Source organism: Eubalaena glacialis, chromosome 5 (assembly GCF_028564815.1).
Source record: "Eubalaena glacialis isolate mEubGla1 chromosome 5, mEubGla1.1.hap2.+ XY, whole genome shotgun sequence".
NCBI classification, from domain to species: Eukaryota; Metazoa; Chordata; class Mammalia; order Artiodactyla; family Balaenidae; genus Eubalaena; species Eubalaena glacialis.
In genome coordinates this window covers 147,097,744-147,118,240 of record NC_083720.1, presented here as the reverse complement: position 1 = coordinate 147,118,240, position 20,497 = coordinate 147,097,744, and the positions used below count along the sequence as shown (strand labels likewise).

At 36.7% G+C, this 20,497-nt stretch overlaps 1 protein-coding gene across 1 annotated transcript in view; it reads left to right on the top strand.

The window, feature by feature from the left end:
* PKD2 (polycystin 2, transient receptor potential cation channel) overlaps nt 1-17,734 on the top strand; it is a 54,511-nt gene extending 36,777 nt beyond the window's left edge. Inside the window, exons 8-15 of the mRNA XM_061192642.1 lie at nt 1,649-1,830; nt 2,926-3,046; nt 6,232-6,330; nt 8,816-8,937; nt 9,190-9,307; nt 11,288-11,451; nt 16,050-16,197; nt 16,559-17,734. Coding sequence (XP_061048625.1) covers nt 1,649-1,830; nt 2,926-3,046; nt 6,232-6,330; nt 8,816-8,937; nt 9,190-9,307; nt 11,288-11,451; nt 16,050-16,197; nt 16,559-16,795 — 1,191 coding nt within the window. The 3' untranslated portion in view covers nt 16,796-17,734. The remainder of the gene's footprint in view (nt 1-1,648; nt 1,831-2,925; nt 3,047-6,231; nt 6,331-8,815; nt 8,938-9,189; nt 9,308-11,287; nt 11,452-16,049; nt 16,198-16,558) is intronic.
* The last annotated feature ends 2,763 nt before the right edge of the window (nt 17,735-20,497 follow it).

Sequence of the window (20,497 nt, the reverse complement as noted above, 5' to 3'; positions counted from 1 at the left end):
GAGATTTATAAGAGGGCTTAGACCTCATCCCGTATCTCTCGTGCTATTTATTCAGTTACATGTTTGTTCAAGAGAAACCATCACTAACGTACCATACCTTTATCACAAAACAGAACAATAATCAAGATCTCATAGAAATACTACTAGGAATTGTGTTAAGTAATGTGATTACAACAACCGTCAGAAACATTTTGTTGTGACCAGAAGCGCTTTATAAGAGGTCTTTAAGTAAAATTCTAGAGATTTCCTTTCAGTGTGTGCCTCAGGGTGTTCGTCTTATTTAGTGCTTCGCCTGTAAATATCTTGCCCCCAAGACCTTGTGAACCATTAAGTTCTTTAAGACAGAGATTGGAACTCAACTTCTAACGGATCTCCCCACTTCCTTGCACCGAGACTCCTAGCTAGAGCCGTGCGGTTTGTCGTGCCCTCTGGGCTCGAGCTGCCGAAACTGGGCAGCATCCTCTGTGCCTTGTCTACAAAAATGTGCCATGTGGCTGTGCAGTCAGATAGAGCCCGGTTCAAATCCTCACTCCAAGCGCTGGCCAATGCCTGGCACGTAGTTGATGCACAATAAATGACTGTTAATATACAATAAGTATTTTCTGGAGGTTTTTGTTACTAGTGTTTTCTTTTTAAAGATTTTTTTTTTTTTTGATGTGGACCAATTTTAAAGTCTTTGTTGAATTTGTTACAATATTGCTTCTGTTTTATATTTTGTTTTTTTGGCCGCCAGGCATGTGGGATCTTAGCTCCCCGACCAGGGATCAAACCCACACCCCCTCTATTGGAAGGCGAAGTCTTAACCACTGGACCGCCAGGGAAGTCCCTTAACTAGTGTTTTTTTTATGTTAACTCTTTGTTTTTATTGAAGTACAGTTAATTTGCAATGTTGTGTTAGTTTCAGGTGTACAGCAAAGTGATTCAGTTACATACATATGTACATACATATATTCTTTTTCGGATTCTTTTCCATTATAGGTTATTACAAGATGTTGAGTATAGTTCCCTGTGCTACACAGTAGGTCCTTGTCATTTATCTAGCTAGTTTTCATTTGTGGGGTTTTTTCTCCTTTATTTTAATCTTTCTAGGGGAAAAATACCAATGGTCATTTTAATTATAATTAAACTTGTTTTCACTATAAATGAGAAAATATAAGTGGCTGGATTTGAAAAAAAGCAAGTCATTTTTGTCCTCTCTTTCTTTTTGTTGTAAAATATACATAAAAACGTTTTCCATTTTGACTACTTTTAAGTGTACAACTTAATGGCATTAAGTACCTTGACAGTGTTGTGCAACCATCACCACTGTGCATTTCCAGAACTTTTTCATCATCCCAGCTGCAACTTTTTTATCCATTCAACACTAACTCTCCATTTCCCCCTCCCTGCAGCTCCTGGTAACTTCTATTCTCCTTCTGTCTCTGTGAATTTCCCTACTCTAGGTACCGCACGTGAGTGGAATCATGCAATATTTGTCTTTTTGTGTCTGGCGTATTTCACTTAGCACAGCGCTTTCAAGTTTCATTCGTGTTGTAGCATGAATCAAAATTTCCTTCCTTTATAGGGCTGAATAATGATCCAGCATATGTATATACCACAGCTTATTTACTCATTCATCTTCGTATATCATCTCCCCTCTCTTCTACAGCTCTTCAAATTCATCAACTTCAACAGGACCATGAGTCAGCTCTCCACAACCATGTCTCGGTGTGCCAAAGACCTCTTTGGCTTTGCAATTATGTTCTTCATTATTTTCTTAGCATATGCTCAGTTGGCATACCTTGTCTTTGGCACTCAGGTTGATGACTTCAGTACTTTCCAAGAGTGTATGTAAGTATATATGAAATTAAGAAGAAAAATTGAATCATAGATAGTACTGCCTTCTCAAGGTTAAAGAAATCTTCATGGTGGCTGTTTAACTACCAAGTACTTAAAAGTAGTTGTTTAAAATGAGAATTAATTCTCTTTCCCAGAAACACTGACCCATCAATGCAAAGATGACGATACCTTCTGAAATGCTAATGTTTAAGACAGAGCCCGAAAGTAGTAGGATATAGAAGAACAGCTATAGTAAGCCAACTCTGTTCCAAAGACTGAGGTCTTCTTAGCACCAAATGCAGATGGTAGCATTTAAGAGACCTTGCCTATACTTTTATTCCTATTAAATAATGTTGCCATAAACTTCAAACTTCAGCCTATTTTCTAAGAAAAAAAGGGTATTTCTAATATTCTAGGAGAAGCTCAAACCAATACAGGAATTTTCAGTCTTTTTCCAAAGTTCTCAAATAGTATATGAAAAACCGTTTCAGACTTCCATGTCACTTAGCAAGGAGTTAGTTAGGAAAGAAGATGATCATGATAATAGAAGTTAATGGGGCTTTGTGCAAGAGGACCCCTAATTAATGTTGCTGTTTGATGAAAGTCAGGAATGGAAACAATTGTTCTGATTAAGACCCAGCATCTGGCAACATGCAGCAGTTCTCAACCCCACTTTAAGTGCATTGAAATAGTGCATCTTCATACATGTACAATTTTGACTATCCTTCAAAAACCTTTTTTTCTTATGAGATTTTAAATTTAGACTCAGGGTGACCATTGTGAAGGTTTAGAGTTATCATATTTTACCCAGATTATGTTTTAATTTCTTAGAGCCTATTGCTTTATAAGTCATCTAATAATATATTTTCTTTTTACCAAATGGAAATAACATATTTAGCATGAAAGCATATTATTTTGATTCCAGAAGGATTTAGTTGCTCATACAAGTAACAAGAGTTTTCCAAAGGGGTTGACAGTTTTCCATACTGATTAAAAAACAAAATGTCCAAAAGTATGAAATCATCTTTTAGGAAATGTTATGGCAAAAGAATGCTGGACATTCTTTGTTTTTGTATTGTGGTGTTGTGCTTTGTTTTGTTTTTATAGCTTCACTCAATTCCGTATCATTTTGGGTGATGTCAACTTCGCAGAGATTGAGGAAGCTAATCGAGTTTTGGGACCAATTTATTTCACTACATTTGTGTTCTTTATGTTCTTCATTCTTTTGGTATGTACACTTTTGTTTATACTGAGGTGGTTTAAACTTCATATATCACCATCATAAATCATCATCTCTTCTTTTCTCTCACACTTTATTGCCTATCAATTTTTTAAAGACTCAGGAAGTAGAAAAAACATAGATATTAGGAAACATATTTTATTTTACTTCCCATTCATTCACAGTTTTAAGTCTTCACCAAATATCTTTTCCATGATCTTTCATTTATATATGTACTCAATGCAAAAAAAAGTAGATCAAGTGCAAATTTATAGTTACCTAAAATAGTGCTTTGCCCTTTAAGAAGTAGAATATGCTTACATGCTTTTTTAAAACATGAATGTCAGCACTTTCATGGTCACTTGCTTGAGTGACTTTTCATTTCTCTCCTTCTTCTTTTCTTTTTAAAAAACAGAAACTGACAAAGCAAGCCAGATGCAGGGTGTCAGCAGTAACATTTGAATGAATTATTGCTTCTCAAGATCAAGATAGGCTGTTTTAACTTACTCATATTTAATATATCTAGAGGCTGCCTACAAAAAATATTCAAATTTTAATTTAAAACTAAATCTCACAATGAATGGAAATGGCTTTAAGTATTATTTTCAAAAATAATTCTTTTATTCTTTTGATTTGGTACAGATGCACATTTTTAACATTTTGGCCTTAAATTAATTAAGATTTTTTAAAAGGCATTTTTTTCTTCATCTTAACATTTATACATTTATTTGTCCACTCCACTAAGAAAGTACTAAATTAAGTTAGCTTAACCTAGGCATGGGTATTTTTCATTTAAACACTAACACTTAAGATTTTCCTTAAGAAAATAAAATCTTAACCATTTTAAGAAAAAAAACATTGTTTCCATTTTTAATCGATTTTCTAAAGATCCTTTGTATAAAGTTCATTAATTCAGTTGTAAGAGTTCCAGAGTTGGTCCAGGTATTTAGTGCTTAAGTATATGTATTTACTGATTGAGAATTAGATGTACTTTAATGGTACTGAAAGAGTCAGGAGTAGCATGCAAATCCATTTATATCTTGCTGTGTGCATGTATCATTATTAGTTTTAAACTTAAGCCTCTTAAAACTTTCTCTTTCCTGTTATATATTAAAGAAAAAATAGAGGGAAGAGTAAGCCTTTGTTACTGTCTAACACTGGTAGTACTTTGAATTCTGGAGCAGCTGAATCCCTGAATCTCTACTAAGAGAGTAAAAATCTCAGGCCACCTAAGTGTTCTTTGTACGTCAGTCTGCCAAGTGAGGGATGTGATGGTGGCAATTGGAAATGCTCAAATGTGGGCTTGTTTGAATGTTGTCCTCTAGTAGGCAGTGCACCTACATTATTCAGTCATTTTATCAGATCAATCACTAGAACATGAAAAGCTCTTAGTTTTTGTCTTTCTACTGAAATATTTGTTTGTACCACTGCACAAAAAGGAACTGTTCTCCCTGTACCCTCCAGAGAGAGGGGAGGCTACTGTCAGTACAGATTTTTTTTTTTTTTTTTTTTTTTTTAATTGCAAGCCAAGTGCAGGGCTGGCCACTGTTCTGAGATGACTGCTGGGTGTTAACGTATCGCCACCACTTGAAAAGCCACAGTGGTGTGAGGAGGCTCGGCTGAGTCAGGAAGCAAAAGCCCTGCCATCAACAGGGAAAGGCCTCCTATTGCAAAGTCCATCCCACAGTTAAGTGAAGCTCGTGAGACAGGACGGAGAGGAGGTGAACTTCCTCTCCCCACACCTTCGAGAGCCATTCTCAGTCACTTTCCATTTTTTGAAATCTCTTCAGAGGACACACACTTTAATCCATTTCAACTAAGACACTTGCAGGCATTAGCTAACCATCATTTGGAAACAGAAATGAAACATTAGATGCCTGTGTTGGATGGGCGAAGGTGGGAGATGGTCCACTGACTGCAACTGTCGGCCCTTAGAATCAAGCATTAAGCCAGGAACTTACGTGTATTTTCTATTCTGTTCTCATTTCTGCTACAGAATCTTAAACGGTATTCCTCCTTAATTCATAGAGATTTAGTAGCTCATTAAAATAATAGAGCTCTCATTTGTTCATTCATCAGTCATTCAGTAAATATTTACTGAGCCACTATATTCCAGGCAATGTGCTGGGTCCTGGGGATGCAAGTGGTAAGGAAAATAGATACCAACCCTCCCCTCATGAAGATTCCACAGACTTGTGCAGAGAACAGACGTAGTACACAACTGTACAGTCACAAACCATAGTTAACATGCTAAAAAGGAAAAACAATGGAAGAGCATGTTAAAGAAGGGCCTGATCAGTGGGTGTGGTGCTTTGAGAAAACCCGTTGGAAATAGGTGTTAGAAATACAACCCATTATAGTGGGGAAGGGACAAGTCAGGAAAATGAACTAACCACCACTGAATAATAATAATAGCTATAAATTATGTAGCACTTGCCATCCGTTAGGCCCTGTCCTAAAGTGCTTTACATAGATGAACTCATTCATCCTTACAACAAATCTGTAGGGGAGGTACTACTATTTCTCCCATTTTATAAATGTAAAAACAAACACATTTTCAAATTAGGAGTAGAAGAGTTACACAATATAGTCTTGCAGTGCCAAGACAGAAACCCAAGTTTGTTTGAGTCCAAAGTCTCTGTCTTTAGCACTAAGCTTTTCTTGACTCTCTTCCTACTAGGCCTACCATGTTTCTGTTTGCAGAGGTCTTTTTATCTCCTTGAAATATGTTCTGGAATCTCAACTATTATAACAATATTTGGAATAAGCATAGAATTCCACTTGTCTGTGTTGACTGTTGAAATTTGAGGAGCTATTTAGAGTTCTACACCTCTAATAATTTATGTCAGATGAAAAAATGTAGAGAACATAGATAAGCAAAAATAATAAAATAATCCCACCATTCATAGGTAAATACATTAATATTTTGTTCTATTTCATTATTGTCTCTTTTTGAAAAATATATCAGTGTATGGTTTTGTAAGTAAGACTATATATTGCATTTTCCCTTGCCATGACAATGGAAAAACTAATTTTCCCAAAGAATTTCATAGCAAAACTGTTAATTGATGACTTCATAAAATACTCAAATTGTTAAAAAAAAAAAAAAAAGACATGTCAAATTTTAGATTGATGTTAACAAAATATATTTAGGTTTCTTCTTTAATCTCTACCTTCCTTTGATTTACAAACAGAATATGTTTTTGGCCATCATCAATGATACTTACTCTGAAGTTAAATCTGATTTGGCCCAGCAGAAAGCTGAAATGGAACTCTCAGATCTTGTCAGAAAGGTATGACAAGCCCTAATTCTCAGAATCGTTTTATTTTCTATGTAAAATGAACATTGTTTCAGCCAGATTGCCAAATCAACACTGATCCATTGACACCACTTAAAGTGTCGATTGCTATGTTCCAGGAATAATTTAAATGTTCTCTACATTGGAGATAGAGATGGATATAATGCTAGCTTGAACTTAAATTCTGGGAATCCTTTAGTGCCCTAGAGTTAAATTCTCAATAATCTCTTTTGCCTCTTAAGAGCTGAGCTGCTGGGTTCATCCCCTTTATTTATTTTGATGTCTCCTCTAGTCGGCTCTCACTTTCAGATCCAGAGTTCAGAATAAATGGGAAGGGAAGATTATATAAAGACATTTTCCCTTCTTCTATCTTAATTACGCTTTAAAAAAAAAAAAAGGAAAGAAATTTTAGAGGCAAATATTTTGTTGTTCACTCTTTACCCTGACCTTCCAGGGAAGTTTGAAAATAGTCAAAGGAAAAAATCCTTGGAGCAAGGCCACGACCTAAGGGCCTGAGAACTTTCACTTACGCACCTTCTCAGGAAGTGTTTAATTGTTAAATGGGAGGGCAGAACAGGAAAGCTGGGCAGCTTTGTTCTTCTCGATGTGACTTCTATGCTTGATTTAAAATATAAAACTTAAGCAACAACAAATAACTACATCTGAAGTACACAGCTTGTTCCCTGTCATCATTCAGCTAGCATACAGTGGCTCCTTAACCATAATATTTTTCCGTTTGGTTCAAACCACGGGACAATGTTGTCTGTGAATCATGTTGAAACAGAGAACTTCCGCTTTGTAAAACAAAGTCCCTTGGACAGGACCTAACATTTGTGTTACCCTGAATTTTGCATAATAGTTGATTACATTCTAGCAAATCCCTAGGGGTAAAACAAGCAGTCCTCACTTTGTACTTTGGTTCTGATGTGCACAATATCAGTGATTTCAGTTAAGTAATACGAGCCTCTCAACATAGTTCAAATTTCAGTTATTACAGTGTACTGACTGTGAGTAATAGCATAAAGTACAAACTTCACTTTCAGTTATCACAGCACATTTCAGTTATTATAGTATATGAACTGTGAGTCATAGCACGAAGGACAAACTTCACTACTAGCTCTACAGATCATTCCATAAATAACAGATGTGCATCATAATCAGTGACTAATAGTGTCACTTCTTTCAAAGTCAAGGATGGTCACTGAGCATCTGCTATTCAGTTTACGTACAAAACTTGTAGTTGTGTTGTGTCCTTATCTCCCAGTGATAAAACCATGTGACATTTTACAAATAAGCAGAATTAAAAGAGAGAATAGGCCAGCAAAGAGGAGAAAGTATAGGAAAGAAACAAGAAATGATAACGCTGGAAGTGAAATTAAAAACAAACGTCATGGATTTACAGAAGAAATACGTAGCTGGCCATGGGAGTGTTGATACTGACACCATTCGAGAGCTAGACGGCAGCCAGAAGAACTCAGTGAAGGCAAATTTATCAACATAAATGAGGAAAGTGACTGATGAGTAGGATGAAGGTGTCTCAGAGGAGATCACACTGGAAACAAATTTCACATTAAAGGAACTCTTGGAGATATTTCACAACTTTGAAAGTGCAAGGGATAAAATGTTGGAAGCTGATACAGGTTAAGAAAGGATTATGATAACTCATCAAGACGTAGAAAAGATGCTCACTCTATATTGTAAGTTACACAACAACAAGAAGAATGCAAGCACTGTTCAAACTGCTCTGGATAAGTTTTTTAACAAAGAAGTAAAACGTTAATTTTCGATGTTTCTACTGTTTAAAATGTCAACATACTAAAATACTCATTTTACTATTTTTTAAATTTCAGTAAAATTTATAACCAACACCAAGGGAGTTTTTAATGTTTTGACAGAATTTTTAAAGGTCACAGAACAATCATAATTTTTCCTATTGATTATTTGCATCACTTCACACAGTTGCATGGTGGTTTGCACAGCCCCACGCTGCCATGCATAGCAAGGTCTGCCTGCAATGTATTAGTGAAAGATCCTCATCTCCATGTCACCGAAATTTTTTTACACACGTGACATATGTAAGGAAATTACCAACTATGAGATAATATAGAAAATAAAATTAATCCCTGACTCAGGTTTCTTAGTTTTCTTAAGAATTGTTGCACATTCCTACATATTCTGAGACAGATAGCTGTGGAACATAGTGATTTTCATTCCTGTAACCTAAACGTGAATACAAACCAAAAGGCCCCTAGTTATTGATTTACGGAAAGACCCTGACTCTTCCCATATAACTCTCCCACAAGAGCTTCACAGACAACTCAGGATGCATCCATCATTCATCCAACACATACTTGTTTTGTGGCCCACTTACATTAGGCACTGTTCTTGTCACTGGGTTTACAGTAGTTACGACTGTAATTGGAAGGCAGAGCAAATGCAAAAGGAGGATAAACTAAATCAAGTCTTTTCTTTTCAACAGGGCTACCATAAAGCCTTGGTCAAACTAAAACTGAAGAAAAATACCGTGGATGACATTTCAGAGAGTCTGCGACAAGGGGGAGGCAAGTTAAACTTTGATGAACTTCGACAAGATCTCAAAGGGTAAGTAAGAATCACAATTTCTGTGGCCCTGGGAAAGTCCTTATGTAAAGATAAATCCTTGGTGATAAGCTGACCCAAGTGCTCATGAAGACACTTCTTTTTCAGAGGTGGGTATCTTTCTGGAATGTATTGTAGGAGGAGGACTGGCCCTGACTCAGCAGTTTCTCCTTTCCTCCTGCACGTGGATGTCTCTGTGTTTGGGCTGGACCATGTACATGAATGAGTTCATCTGTAACCTGTCACTAATTTCAGGAAGGGCCATACTGATGCAGAGATTGAGGCAATATTCACAAAGTACGACCAGGATGGAGACCAAGAACTGACTGAACATGAGCACCAGCAGATGAGAGACGACCTGGAAAAAGAGAGGGTGGGTCTAGTTTAGGAGAACATGATTGGTTCATTACCTACCATGTTTCAAACACCTTACTAAGTAGTGGGTTACTGAGAGCATGTGCGTGTGTGTCTTCTCTCTTTCCTTCTCTCTCTCTCTCTCTCTCTCTCAATTGATGTAGTAGTACCCTGCTTACTCCAAAAAGGATGGGAGTTTGGGGGAGAATGGATACATGTATATATATGGCTGAGTTGCTTTGCTGTGCACCTGAAACTATCACAACATTGTTAATTGGCTATACTCCAATATAAAATAAAAAGTTTAAAAAAATATATATTAAAATGCAATGTTAGCATAAATATAAAAAAAAGAAGAGTGAAGCAAAACAAAACTGAGATATGAAACTGAATGTGAATGAAACTAAAAAAAAATGCATTCCACAAAAATACGTATGCTTAATAAGATAGAGCAACAAATTAATCCCTAAGCTTTCTAGTAAGCCACTTGAGGGGAAGCCTGAGTAGTTACATACTTCACAATGTCCATGAGAATGGGAAAAACAGATTTCTCAGGAGAGATAAAATTAATTAGTTGTTCTTTAAATTATCATTTATAATAAAATAAAACTAACAGCTGCCTTCCGTTTGAATACGTACTATGAAACTGTTAAAAATAAACTTACATGAGCTTTTATAATCAGAAAAAATAATTTAAAGCTTTAACTTTAAAAATAAATGGTTAAGGGCTTCCCTGGTGGCGCAGTGGTTGAGAATCTGCCTGCCAATGCAGGGGACACGGGTTCGAGCCCTGGTCTGGGAAGATCCCACATGCCGCGGAGCGACTGGGCCCGTGAGCCACAACCACTGAGCCTGCGCGTCTGGAGCCTGTGCTCCGCAACGAGAGAGGCCGCGACAGTGAGAGGCCCGCGCACCGCGATGAAGAGTGGCCCCTGCTCGCCGCAACTGGAGAAAGCCCTCGCACAGAAACGAAGACCCAACACAGCCAAAAAATAAATATAAATAAATAAATAAATTTATAAAAAAAATAATAATAATAAATGGTTAAGGGCTTCCCTGGTGGCGTAGTGGTTAAGAATCCGCCTGCCAATGCAGGGGACTCGGGTTCGAGCCCCGGTCCTGGAAGATCCCACATGCCGCGGAGCAACTAAGCCCGTGCGCCACAACTACTGAGCCTGTGCTCTAGAGCCCGCGAGCCACAACTACTGAGTCCGCATGCCACAACTACTGAAGCCTGCGCACCTAGAGCCCCTGCTCCACAACAAGAGAAGCCACCGCAATGAGAAGCCCACGTACCTCAACGGAGAGTAGCCCCCGCTCGCTGCAGCTAGAGAAAGCCCACGCACAGCAACAAAGACCCAATGCAAGCAAAAATAAATAAATAAAAATAAATACATTAATTAAATAAATAAATAAATGGTTAACCAAACCAAAAAAAAAAAAAAAATCCATGGTAATTGAGGTACAGAGAATACAAATAAATGTCACACAAAAAAGTTAGTTTCCTATGAGGAGACAGTACAGAACAGTGGTTTCTAAATGCTGCTCCACAGAACAGTGCCAACAGGTGAAAACTTCAGTCGTACTGAAATATGAACAAGAAGACAATGAGTAATATTTTCACATGGCTGTATTTAATAAAATTCTTATTCTAAGATTGTATCCTTACTTCGTAGCTATTACATGTGTTAACTTTTATGAAAAGATGACAATATATTTCTTCATTTACTTTTTTCTTTGCTTTGCTCTGTTTTTACTGTTCTTTCTTGTCCAAACAAAAAGTTAGCAGCTTCTTGCTGGTCATTAAAATCTATTTTGAAAATTTGCCAATCTAAAATTGAAAAGTATGAGAATCACAGTCTAACTCTGTGAGGTGTTAACCTCACAGAAATCCTGGGTAAATGGCACACACCCATTTCCCATTTGCCCAAGCCCTCAGTGAAGCTTCTGTGGAGTCTAGGGGTTCCTGCTCATCACTCAGTGATACCATGTTCTTCAGGAGGACCTGGACTTGGATCACAGCTCTTTACCACGCCCCATGAGCAGCCGAAGTTTCCCTCGAAGTCTGGATGACTCTGAGGAGGATGATGATGAAGACAGTGGGCATAGCTCCAGAAGGAGGGGAAGCATCTCCAGTGGGGTTTCTTATGAAGAGTTTCAAGTGTAAGTATAAAGGAATTGGCAGAATTTGAGCTGACAAGAATCAAAATGACACTAAGTAGTTCCTCCCACCTCTCTCAATTTGTCTTTTCCATTACTAATCATCAGTTCTTTTTTATAACTTTTATTGGTGTTTTTTCTTTTTATAAAAGTAATATGTTCAGTATAGGAAAATTAGCAAATAAAGAAAAACAAAAGAAAATATTAAAATCTCTCATATTCCCAGCAACCAAAAATGTCAGTTAACATTTTGGTGTTTGTGTCTCCATTTACATGTGTTTATTTTTTTATGTTTTTATGGCCTAGCATATGGTATATCCTGGAGAATGTTCCATGTGCATTTGAGGTATGTTCTGTTGTTGAGTGGAATGTTCTATAGATGTTTGTTAGGTCTACTTGGTTTTTAGTGTTATTCAGTTCTTTTATTTCCTTGTTGTTCTGCCTAGTTTTATCCACTTTTTGAAAGTGGGGTATTAAATTCCCCAACTGTTATTATTAAATTGTCGACTTCATTTCTGTGAGGTTTTACTTTGTATATTTTGAATTCTCTTGTTAGGTGCATACATGTTTATAATTGGTGTATCTTCCTAATTGATTGACCCTGTTTTCATTATAAAATGTCCTACTTTATCTCTAGTAAATTTTTTTGTTTTAAAGTCTTTTTTGTCTGACATTACTGTAGCAACTCCAACTTTCTTATGGTTGCTTTTTGCATGATATATCTTTTTCCATCCTTTTACTTTCAACCTGTTTGTATCTTTGAATCTAAAGTGTGTCTCCTTTACACAGCATATAGTTGGACCTGGTCTTTTTATCCAGTCTGACAATCTCTGCCTTTTAATTAGAATGTTTACTCCATTTATATTTAATGTTATTATTGCTATAGTTGGATTTAGTTTTGCCATTTTATTTTTTGTTTTCTATAGGTCTTTTTTGTTCCTCTTTTCCTTCTTTGCTGCTTTCTTTTACATAAAGTGAATATTTTCTGGTGTAACATTTTAATTCCTTTAATGATTTTTTTCACAATATTTTTTAGTTATTTTCTTAGTGGCTGCTCTAGGACTTAACATATACAAATCAACTTACCAGAATCTACTTCATATTTATACTAAGTTAATTAATCCAATGAGATATAGAAATATCATTTCTATATAACTATCAACTCCTCTCCCTTTTTGTGCCATTATTATACACATTTACCTATGTGTATTACAAACCCAACATTACATTCTTATAATTATCACTTTATATAATTTTATGTCTCTTAAAGGAGCTGAGACAAGAAACAAGAGATGAGTATATAGAGGTTGTTGTATTAACCTTCTTACTTACGATTCCTGGTTCTCTTCATTCGTTCCTGTGGATTCAAGTTACTATCTGATATCATTTCTGTATTCCAATGCAACTTTGCTCTTACCTACCTCATTTGTCCTGTTATTATCAAATATACTATTACATTTTTATATACTATAGACCCAATAATATAAGTATGTACATATTGTCTTCTACAATTGCTTTTTAAATCAGTTAAGAGAAAAAATAAGAAATATGCATTTATACTATCCTTTATAGTTAAATAATTACCGCTACCAGTGCTCTTTGTTTTTTTATGTGGATTCTAATTACTATCTGGAATCACTTGCTTTCAGCCTGAAGAACTTCTTTTAGTATCTTTTCTAAGGCAGGCCTGCTAGCATGAATTCTCTCAGTTTTTCTTTATCTGGGAATATTTTTATTTCACCTTCATTGCCTTCTGACCCCCATTGTTTCTAACGAGAAGACAGATGTTAGTCTTACTGAGGTTCCCTTGTATGTGACGAGTCATTTTTCTCTTGCTGCTTTCAAGATTTTTTTCTTCGTCTTTGTCTTTCAGTATTTTTACTATATATCTGAGTGTGGCTCTCTTTGCAGTTATCCTGCTTGGAGTTTATTAAACTTCTTGGATGCATAATATGTTCATCAAATATAGGAAGTTTTCAACCATTATGTCTTCAAATATTTTTCTGCTCCTCTCTCTCTCTCCTTTTCTTCTGGGACTCCCATTATGTGTAGTTGGGGTCTTAATGGTATCCCACGTTTTTCTTAGGCTCTGTTCATTTTCTTCATTCTTTTTTCTCTCTGTTCTTTAGATTGCATAGTTTCTGCCCATCTATCTTCAAGTTTGCTGGTTCTTTCTTCTGCTGCCTCATATCTAGTCTTGAGACCCTCTAGTGAATTTTTCATTGCATTTCTTATTCTTTTCAACTCCAGAATTTCTATTTGGTTCTTTTTAACAATCTCTCTCCCTTTATTGATATTCTCTATCTGATGAGGCAACACCATCATACTGTCCTTTATTTTTCTTTATGCATGATTTCATTTAGTTCTTTGAATATATTTAGAATAGCTACTTTGACTTCTTTGTCTACTGAGTCTATCTGTATCTGGGCCTTCTCAAAGGCAGTTTCTATTGCCTGCTTTTTATTCCTGTGTATGGGTCACATTTTCCTTTTTCTTTGTGTCTCGTAATTTTTTTTTTTTTGAAACCTGGAGATGTTAAATAATTTTATATATATATATAAATTCACCTTCCCCCCAGAGCTTGTTTTTGTTGTCATTTGTGTGTTTGTTTTTTAGTGAAGTCTATTTCCCCCACATTGTGAAGCCGCTGATGTCACTTCTCAGAGGTCACACCCTGACCATGCACACAGTCATCCTGGGAAGACAGAGGTTTTAGCAGGGCTTGCATTGTCTTTCCCTTGCATTGTCTTTTCCCTTTTCCTTTTTTCTCTGTTAAGCCTTCTGCCTCTGTTGATATTACATCTACCTCTTCAGTTCTGCTAATTGTTGGCTGATTGGTCTATTGTTTTCAATAATGTCTTGGGATACAAATTTCTTCACAGTGCGATCCAGTGAAATTCAGGTCCCTTTGCAGGGGTAGGTTTTGAAGCCAGTCTTTAGCTGTCTTCCTAGCTATCTCTTTCCCTGGTTCTCTCTGGTAAACTAGCCGATAAACAGTTTAATTTGATGATCTCATGAAGTGACCAGCCTCCTCTTAACTGCTTATCACCACAGTCTCCACTGTTTTCAAGAGCACTCTTAGGCTTGAATTTACCCACAGTTTGTTCCAAATTAAAGCAAGTTCAGTTGGGGAAGCTTTGGAGCTCTGTCCTATGGCCTGACTCTCCCTCTAGGCAAAACCTCTGTGCCACTGCTCCAGAGCTAGTGGCTGGCCCATCTCTCTCACAGTGACACCCCTGCTTCATGAATAAGGCACTGGGCTGGGATGGCAGCCTTTGGCGTTCTCAGCTCGCCTCTCCCAGCATGGAAAATCCACCCTGCAATTGGAAGTTGAGTGGAAGAAAAGAGCCTTCTACCTCTCATCCACTCTTGCCTGGATTAGAGCCTCTGCATTGTGGATTTGGAGGTGGAGGCATAGGGATGAGAACTACTGGCAGCCTGCCCCTCCCTGGGAGATAGTGTAGCCCTCCACTAGGAGCTGACGGGATAGGGGTGGGTGTTCTTTGCTGCACCCACCCCTAGTGGAGCTCTGTCACACTGATCTAGGGAGCAAGAGAGAAAGAGGGCAGATTGTGGCTCAAATATCACTCACTCTTATTCTTCTTACTGAAATTTAGTGGATTTTCTTTTTTTTGTAATATCTTTATTGGAGTATAATTGCTTTACAGTGTTGTGTTAGTTTCTGCTGTATAACAAAGTGAATCAGCGATATGTATACCTATATCCCCTCCCTCTTGCGTCTCCCTTCCATCCTCCCTATCCCACCCCTTTAGGTGGTCACAAAGCACCGAGATGATCCCCTGTGCTGTGCCGCTGCTTTAGTGGATTTTCTTAAATAAAAGCGTCTTCATTTGTTGTATGCCTTTAAGAAAATTTCCAGAAATTAAAAAAAAAGAATAATTCTCACAAGTTATGGTTGTTTCAATGGGGAGAGGGCCTCCAGGGCTCTCATGCCACCATTCCAGAAGTTTTGTCTCCTATTAAATGTTTTTAAAGTATTTATATAACATTTTGTTTATTCAAAATAATAGGAGCGTAAGTGAGCATACTATTTTCTAACTGCTTTATTTACATTATAGGTGACGTCATTCTATTTCATCATTAGAATGTGAACATCATTCTATTGCATTAAATATTGTCACAATATAATTTCTGGTGTCTTCTTATAATTCTATTGTATAGATGAAGAATAATATATTTAAGCCATCTTCTATTAATTATTAATGTAGCCATTTTTCAATGACCCACTATTAATAAGCAGAACCCTAGGGAATATCCTTGTAGCCAAAAATTACACATATACTTATGTCCTTTAAAACTTTTCAAAAAATGGAATATCTGAACGAAAGAATAGGCACACCTTTTTCTGATAGGCCTACTTCTGATGCAGTGTTGACTTGCAAAAAGGTTGTGCCAGTTAGCGTTCCCACCAGCAGTGTATGAGAGTTTATCTCTTAAGTTTGAGACTATTTAGAAAGTGTTTTAGATTATAATATTGTTTAAGAAAAAAAAAATCTTAGCATTTCCATTTGACAAACCAACTGGGCCGAAAAGCCAACAACACAAGGTGGCTTTGCCCCTCTCAACTGCGTTTCCTGCAGCCTAGTGAGACGGGTGGACCGAATGGAGCACTCCATCGGCAGCATCGTGTCCAAGATTGATGCTGTGATAGTGAAGCTGGAGATCATGGAGCGGGCCAAACTGAAGAGAAGGGAGGTGCTGGGAAGGCTGCTGGATGGAGTGGCTGAGGTCAGTGGTCGTCTGAAACAGAAACACCCTGATTCTATAAAATATCAGGGTCATAGTTGGTAACCCTTAACCTGAGAGGATATTTTTCTCCGTACCTGCAGATCAGTGCAGATAAAATGATAACCCAGAGGTGTTACCTTCTTAACACTCCTCACACTGATGCTACTGCCTTCACTGGACTATAGAATTAAGCAAACAAAATTACTCCAGTGGTTCTCAGAATTGCTATTAAGGCTGGTGGTATTGCTCCAGCCTTACCTAAGTGCAGATTATTGGGTCCCCAAATTTCCTAAGGCAATTTCTAAGTACAAGAGGATGCACCACTCTGCCTCAACATCTTGGTTTCTCTTTCCTTTATTAGGATGAAAGGCTGGGTCGTGACAGTGAAATCCACAGGGAACAGATGGAACGACTAGTGCGGGAAGAGTTGGAACGCTGGGAATCCGATGATGCAGCTTCCCAAATAAGTCATGGTTTAGGCACACCTGTGGGACTAAATGGTCAGCCTCGCCCCAGGAGCTCCCGCCCTTCTTCCTCCCAGTCTACAGAAGGAATGGAAGGTGGAGGTGGAAACGGGAGTTCCAATATCCACGTGTAGGACACGTGCTAGTGTATGTGTTCTTAATAGGTGAGAAGGTGACTGTCCTGAGTTGCCGTGACAAGTACACTATTTATATGCCCTGACCACCATATGATGCTGGTCTTTGTGACCAATCGTTAATTCTTCTGCACTTTAATTTATTTTAGATAAACTTTGCCCATGGATCAAAGAAGATGTTTTTTCTTTTTCTCATATAAGAAATCCAGGTGTAAATATTGAGTACAGAAAAGAAAATCTTTGTAAAGTATATTGAGTGGTATGCCCACTTGGTACCATAACTGAGTCTCCTCAGTTGACAATGAAGTAGCCTTTTAAAGCTAAAAAAGAACTGTGAAAAGGCTTCTGAGTTTTTTATTTCCAATCACAAAAATCAGTATTGTCATTTTTGCCGAGTGTGTGAAGGGAAAATAGGGGCATTCCTTTCCACTCAGGCTTCGCTCATGGGCTTAATACATAGCTTTCTTTTAAGAAAGGAGCCTTTTATTTCAACTACCTTCCTGGGGTACACTTTTCTAAAAGATGAGCTGGAAAAGAACCCCAAACCATAGAATGTAGTCATTATGCTAGAATTTGTATGAATGGTTACGATAAACGTTGAACACTATGCTTTTTTGTTATTTTATCATATCTAATGCCTGGGGGACTAACCATTTCACTTAATTTTTACACTGTTTTCACTCTCATTTGAAATGAGCTGCATGAAACCACTAAAGATCAATTGTGGGTTAAAATGTCGTCTCTGACCATAACACAGTAGAATTGGAAGGAGCCAAATCACTAAATTTGATTTTTTTCTAATAATTAGTTTAGTATAAAGATTTATCCGTATAGTCTTTTTTCCCATGTGGCTCAACTTATTTGCAACTGAATTTAATGTTGTAACTAATCTAGGAAGATCAACTTACTAAATTTTTTAGGATGTACTGAACGTTTTAACTGAGCAAATATGTTCATTTTAAACAAAATATTAAGGAATTTTGAAATTCATATAAAATATTATAAAACTAAAAGGTTTGAGTTTTATACCATTTTAAGAACACAGAACTCAAATACTCTTGATCCTGCATTTCAAAACTAGAATTTATAACCCAAGTGGAGCTCAATTTAATGAAAAGGAGTTTTGGTTATTGAAAGTTCAACCATTATCAGAAGGTATAAGCTAAAGTTTGAGTTTGCAGCAGTTTTTTTTGTTTGTTTGTTTGTTTTTCATTAGGAGAGGGCCTCACCAAATTTATGGGGAAGAAACCTATTTCTCAACAAAAACTGAAAATCTTATTTTTCAAAACTGAGTAAGCTGACCTTTGAGAGCAAGAGAGAATGCAGTGCTGGTGAATAACTTTCACTTGGAGAATAGCAGAGAGGCCTGTTTCTAATACTGTAGTTTAAACTCACATAGTTGCTGATTTAACTGGTAGAATATGTCAGTCAAATCTTCAAAGAGAACATGAGCAAACCAGCCTTTCTTAGCTGGCTTCTACAGAAGTGATACAGATTGGGTTTCTTTAACAGTTATTTCCCATGGCTCATCTCCATCTTTGCTTTCTTTTGAATATGCTACACAAAGTTCTTTATTAGTAGGTACTAAAGTTTGCATTCCAGGGATATTGAGTGTACGTATTTATGTATGTGTACCATGTTGTTACATGTAAACAAACTTCAATTTGAAGTGCAGCCATTATGTGGTATCCATGTGTATTGACCATGTGCCATATATCAATTATGGTCACTAGAAAGTCTTTTTATGATACTTATTATCATACTGTTTTTCATTTCACCTGTAAAATTTTGCAGAGTTCTTTCTCTTTACTCATAAGTTACATATTTTTTTTCTTCTTTCGTCATGGAGAATTACCTCCTCATCCCTCCCCTATCATCTTCCCCTCTATATTGGTATCATTAAGAAGTTGTTACATATGCAAGTCTCTCAACAATCAAGAATTTCATTAATGTGTAATACTGAGCACTTTACTTCTTAATAAAGACTTAATAGCAGAGGTAAGAGTTGTCTGTTTCTTAAGTAGAAGCAGTTGGGTAATTTGTCTTGTATCATGAGACTAATAGTAAAGGCTTAGACTTTGAAAAAGGCATCCTTTTATGTTCAGAAACAACGATTGACACATCACTTCTTCTGCAGTATGTACCTTTAGTAAGTTATTCTGATGATTATATTAGTGTTTCCTTGTGTACAGCCACTGCATTGTACTTATGCATTCCTACAGTGAATGGTTGGCTCTAATACTTCTGCTGTTTCAAAATCTTCATACATGATTCCCGTTGACTTTTCATGAGTTCCTCAGTGGGTACGTAACAAGAGGTGGAATGCTGAGTCCCAGGTATATAAACATTTAATTTCACCCAGAACTGGCGGGTTGCCCTCCAGAATAACGGCAGCAGTCTACAGTTTCACTACATGCATCAAAGTACCAGTTCTACCCAGACCCTCAGCAGCATTGGTACCATCCAGCTTCCTAATCTTTGTAATGGAATGGTTTTGAAATAAGGTGTCATTTTATTTTGCATTTCTCTGATTCCTAATAAGGTTGAACATTGCCTTATATAGTTGTTCAATATTTGGGTTTCCTTTTTGTAAATTGCCTATTCAAATCTTTAAAATAGTACACTTTGATCTAATGGGAAACAGGTGTGTTTCTGTTCATTGTCTATTTTTCCACTGTGTCATAGTCTATTTTGTTGATTTGCATAAGTTCCTTGTGTGGTTTAAGTATTAATCCCTTATCAGTTTTGGACTCTGTTAATATCTCTCATCAGACTGGTAATTTTGTCAATGTTTCCTTGGTGTTCATGTATTAATAGTAATATCCATCAATATTTTTTTTTTTTTGCTGTATTGTTTTGGGGGTTTTAAAGAGACCTTTGTAAGGCCACAAACTTTTATTTATTAAATTTACAGTTTTACTTTCACACTGAATACATCTTAAGAGTAACTTTGCATAAGGTCCATAGGTATTTTTCTCCATATAATTGAGCCAGTTTTATCAGTACTCTCTCTTAAATAAGTCATTTTCTTTACTAGTTCATGGCATCACTGATATATTTCAGGTTCATGTATATATGTGTCTATTTTTGAATCCTTTAGCCTCTTACACCCATCTCTGAATGTTCCTGCACAATAATTTTTTATTATGACTTTGTAGTATGTCCTCCTTCATATGTGCTAAGGTCTTCATATGAGTTCTCCTCTTTGGCCCTCTTTTTATTGACTAGGCTATTTTTGTGTACTTTTTTCCATATAAATATCAGAACAAGTTTGATGGGTCCCGGGGCATGAGGGTAGGGGAGGAGGAAAGAGAGCAAAAAGTCCTGCTGAAATTTAATTGGAATTGCATTGAATTTATTGATTAGTTTGGGGAGAACTGACGTCTTTACAGTATCAGGAACATAACTCTTCATCTATTCAGAACTTCCTTAATGCCCTTTAAGTGTTTCTTTAAATTTCTTAAAGATTTTATGCATTCTTTAATATGGTTTTATTGCTACTATGAACAGTATCTTGTCTTCCATTATATTTTCTAGTTCATTATTGCTGACATAAAGGAAAATTACTACTTTTTTATAAATTAATCTTACATATATCATACTTGTTGAACTCCTATACTACCTCTAATGGATTCTGCATTGATTCTTTGGGTTTTCTATGTAGAAGACCAGCTCATTTGTAAATACGGACAGTACCATGTT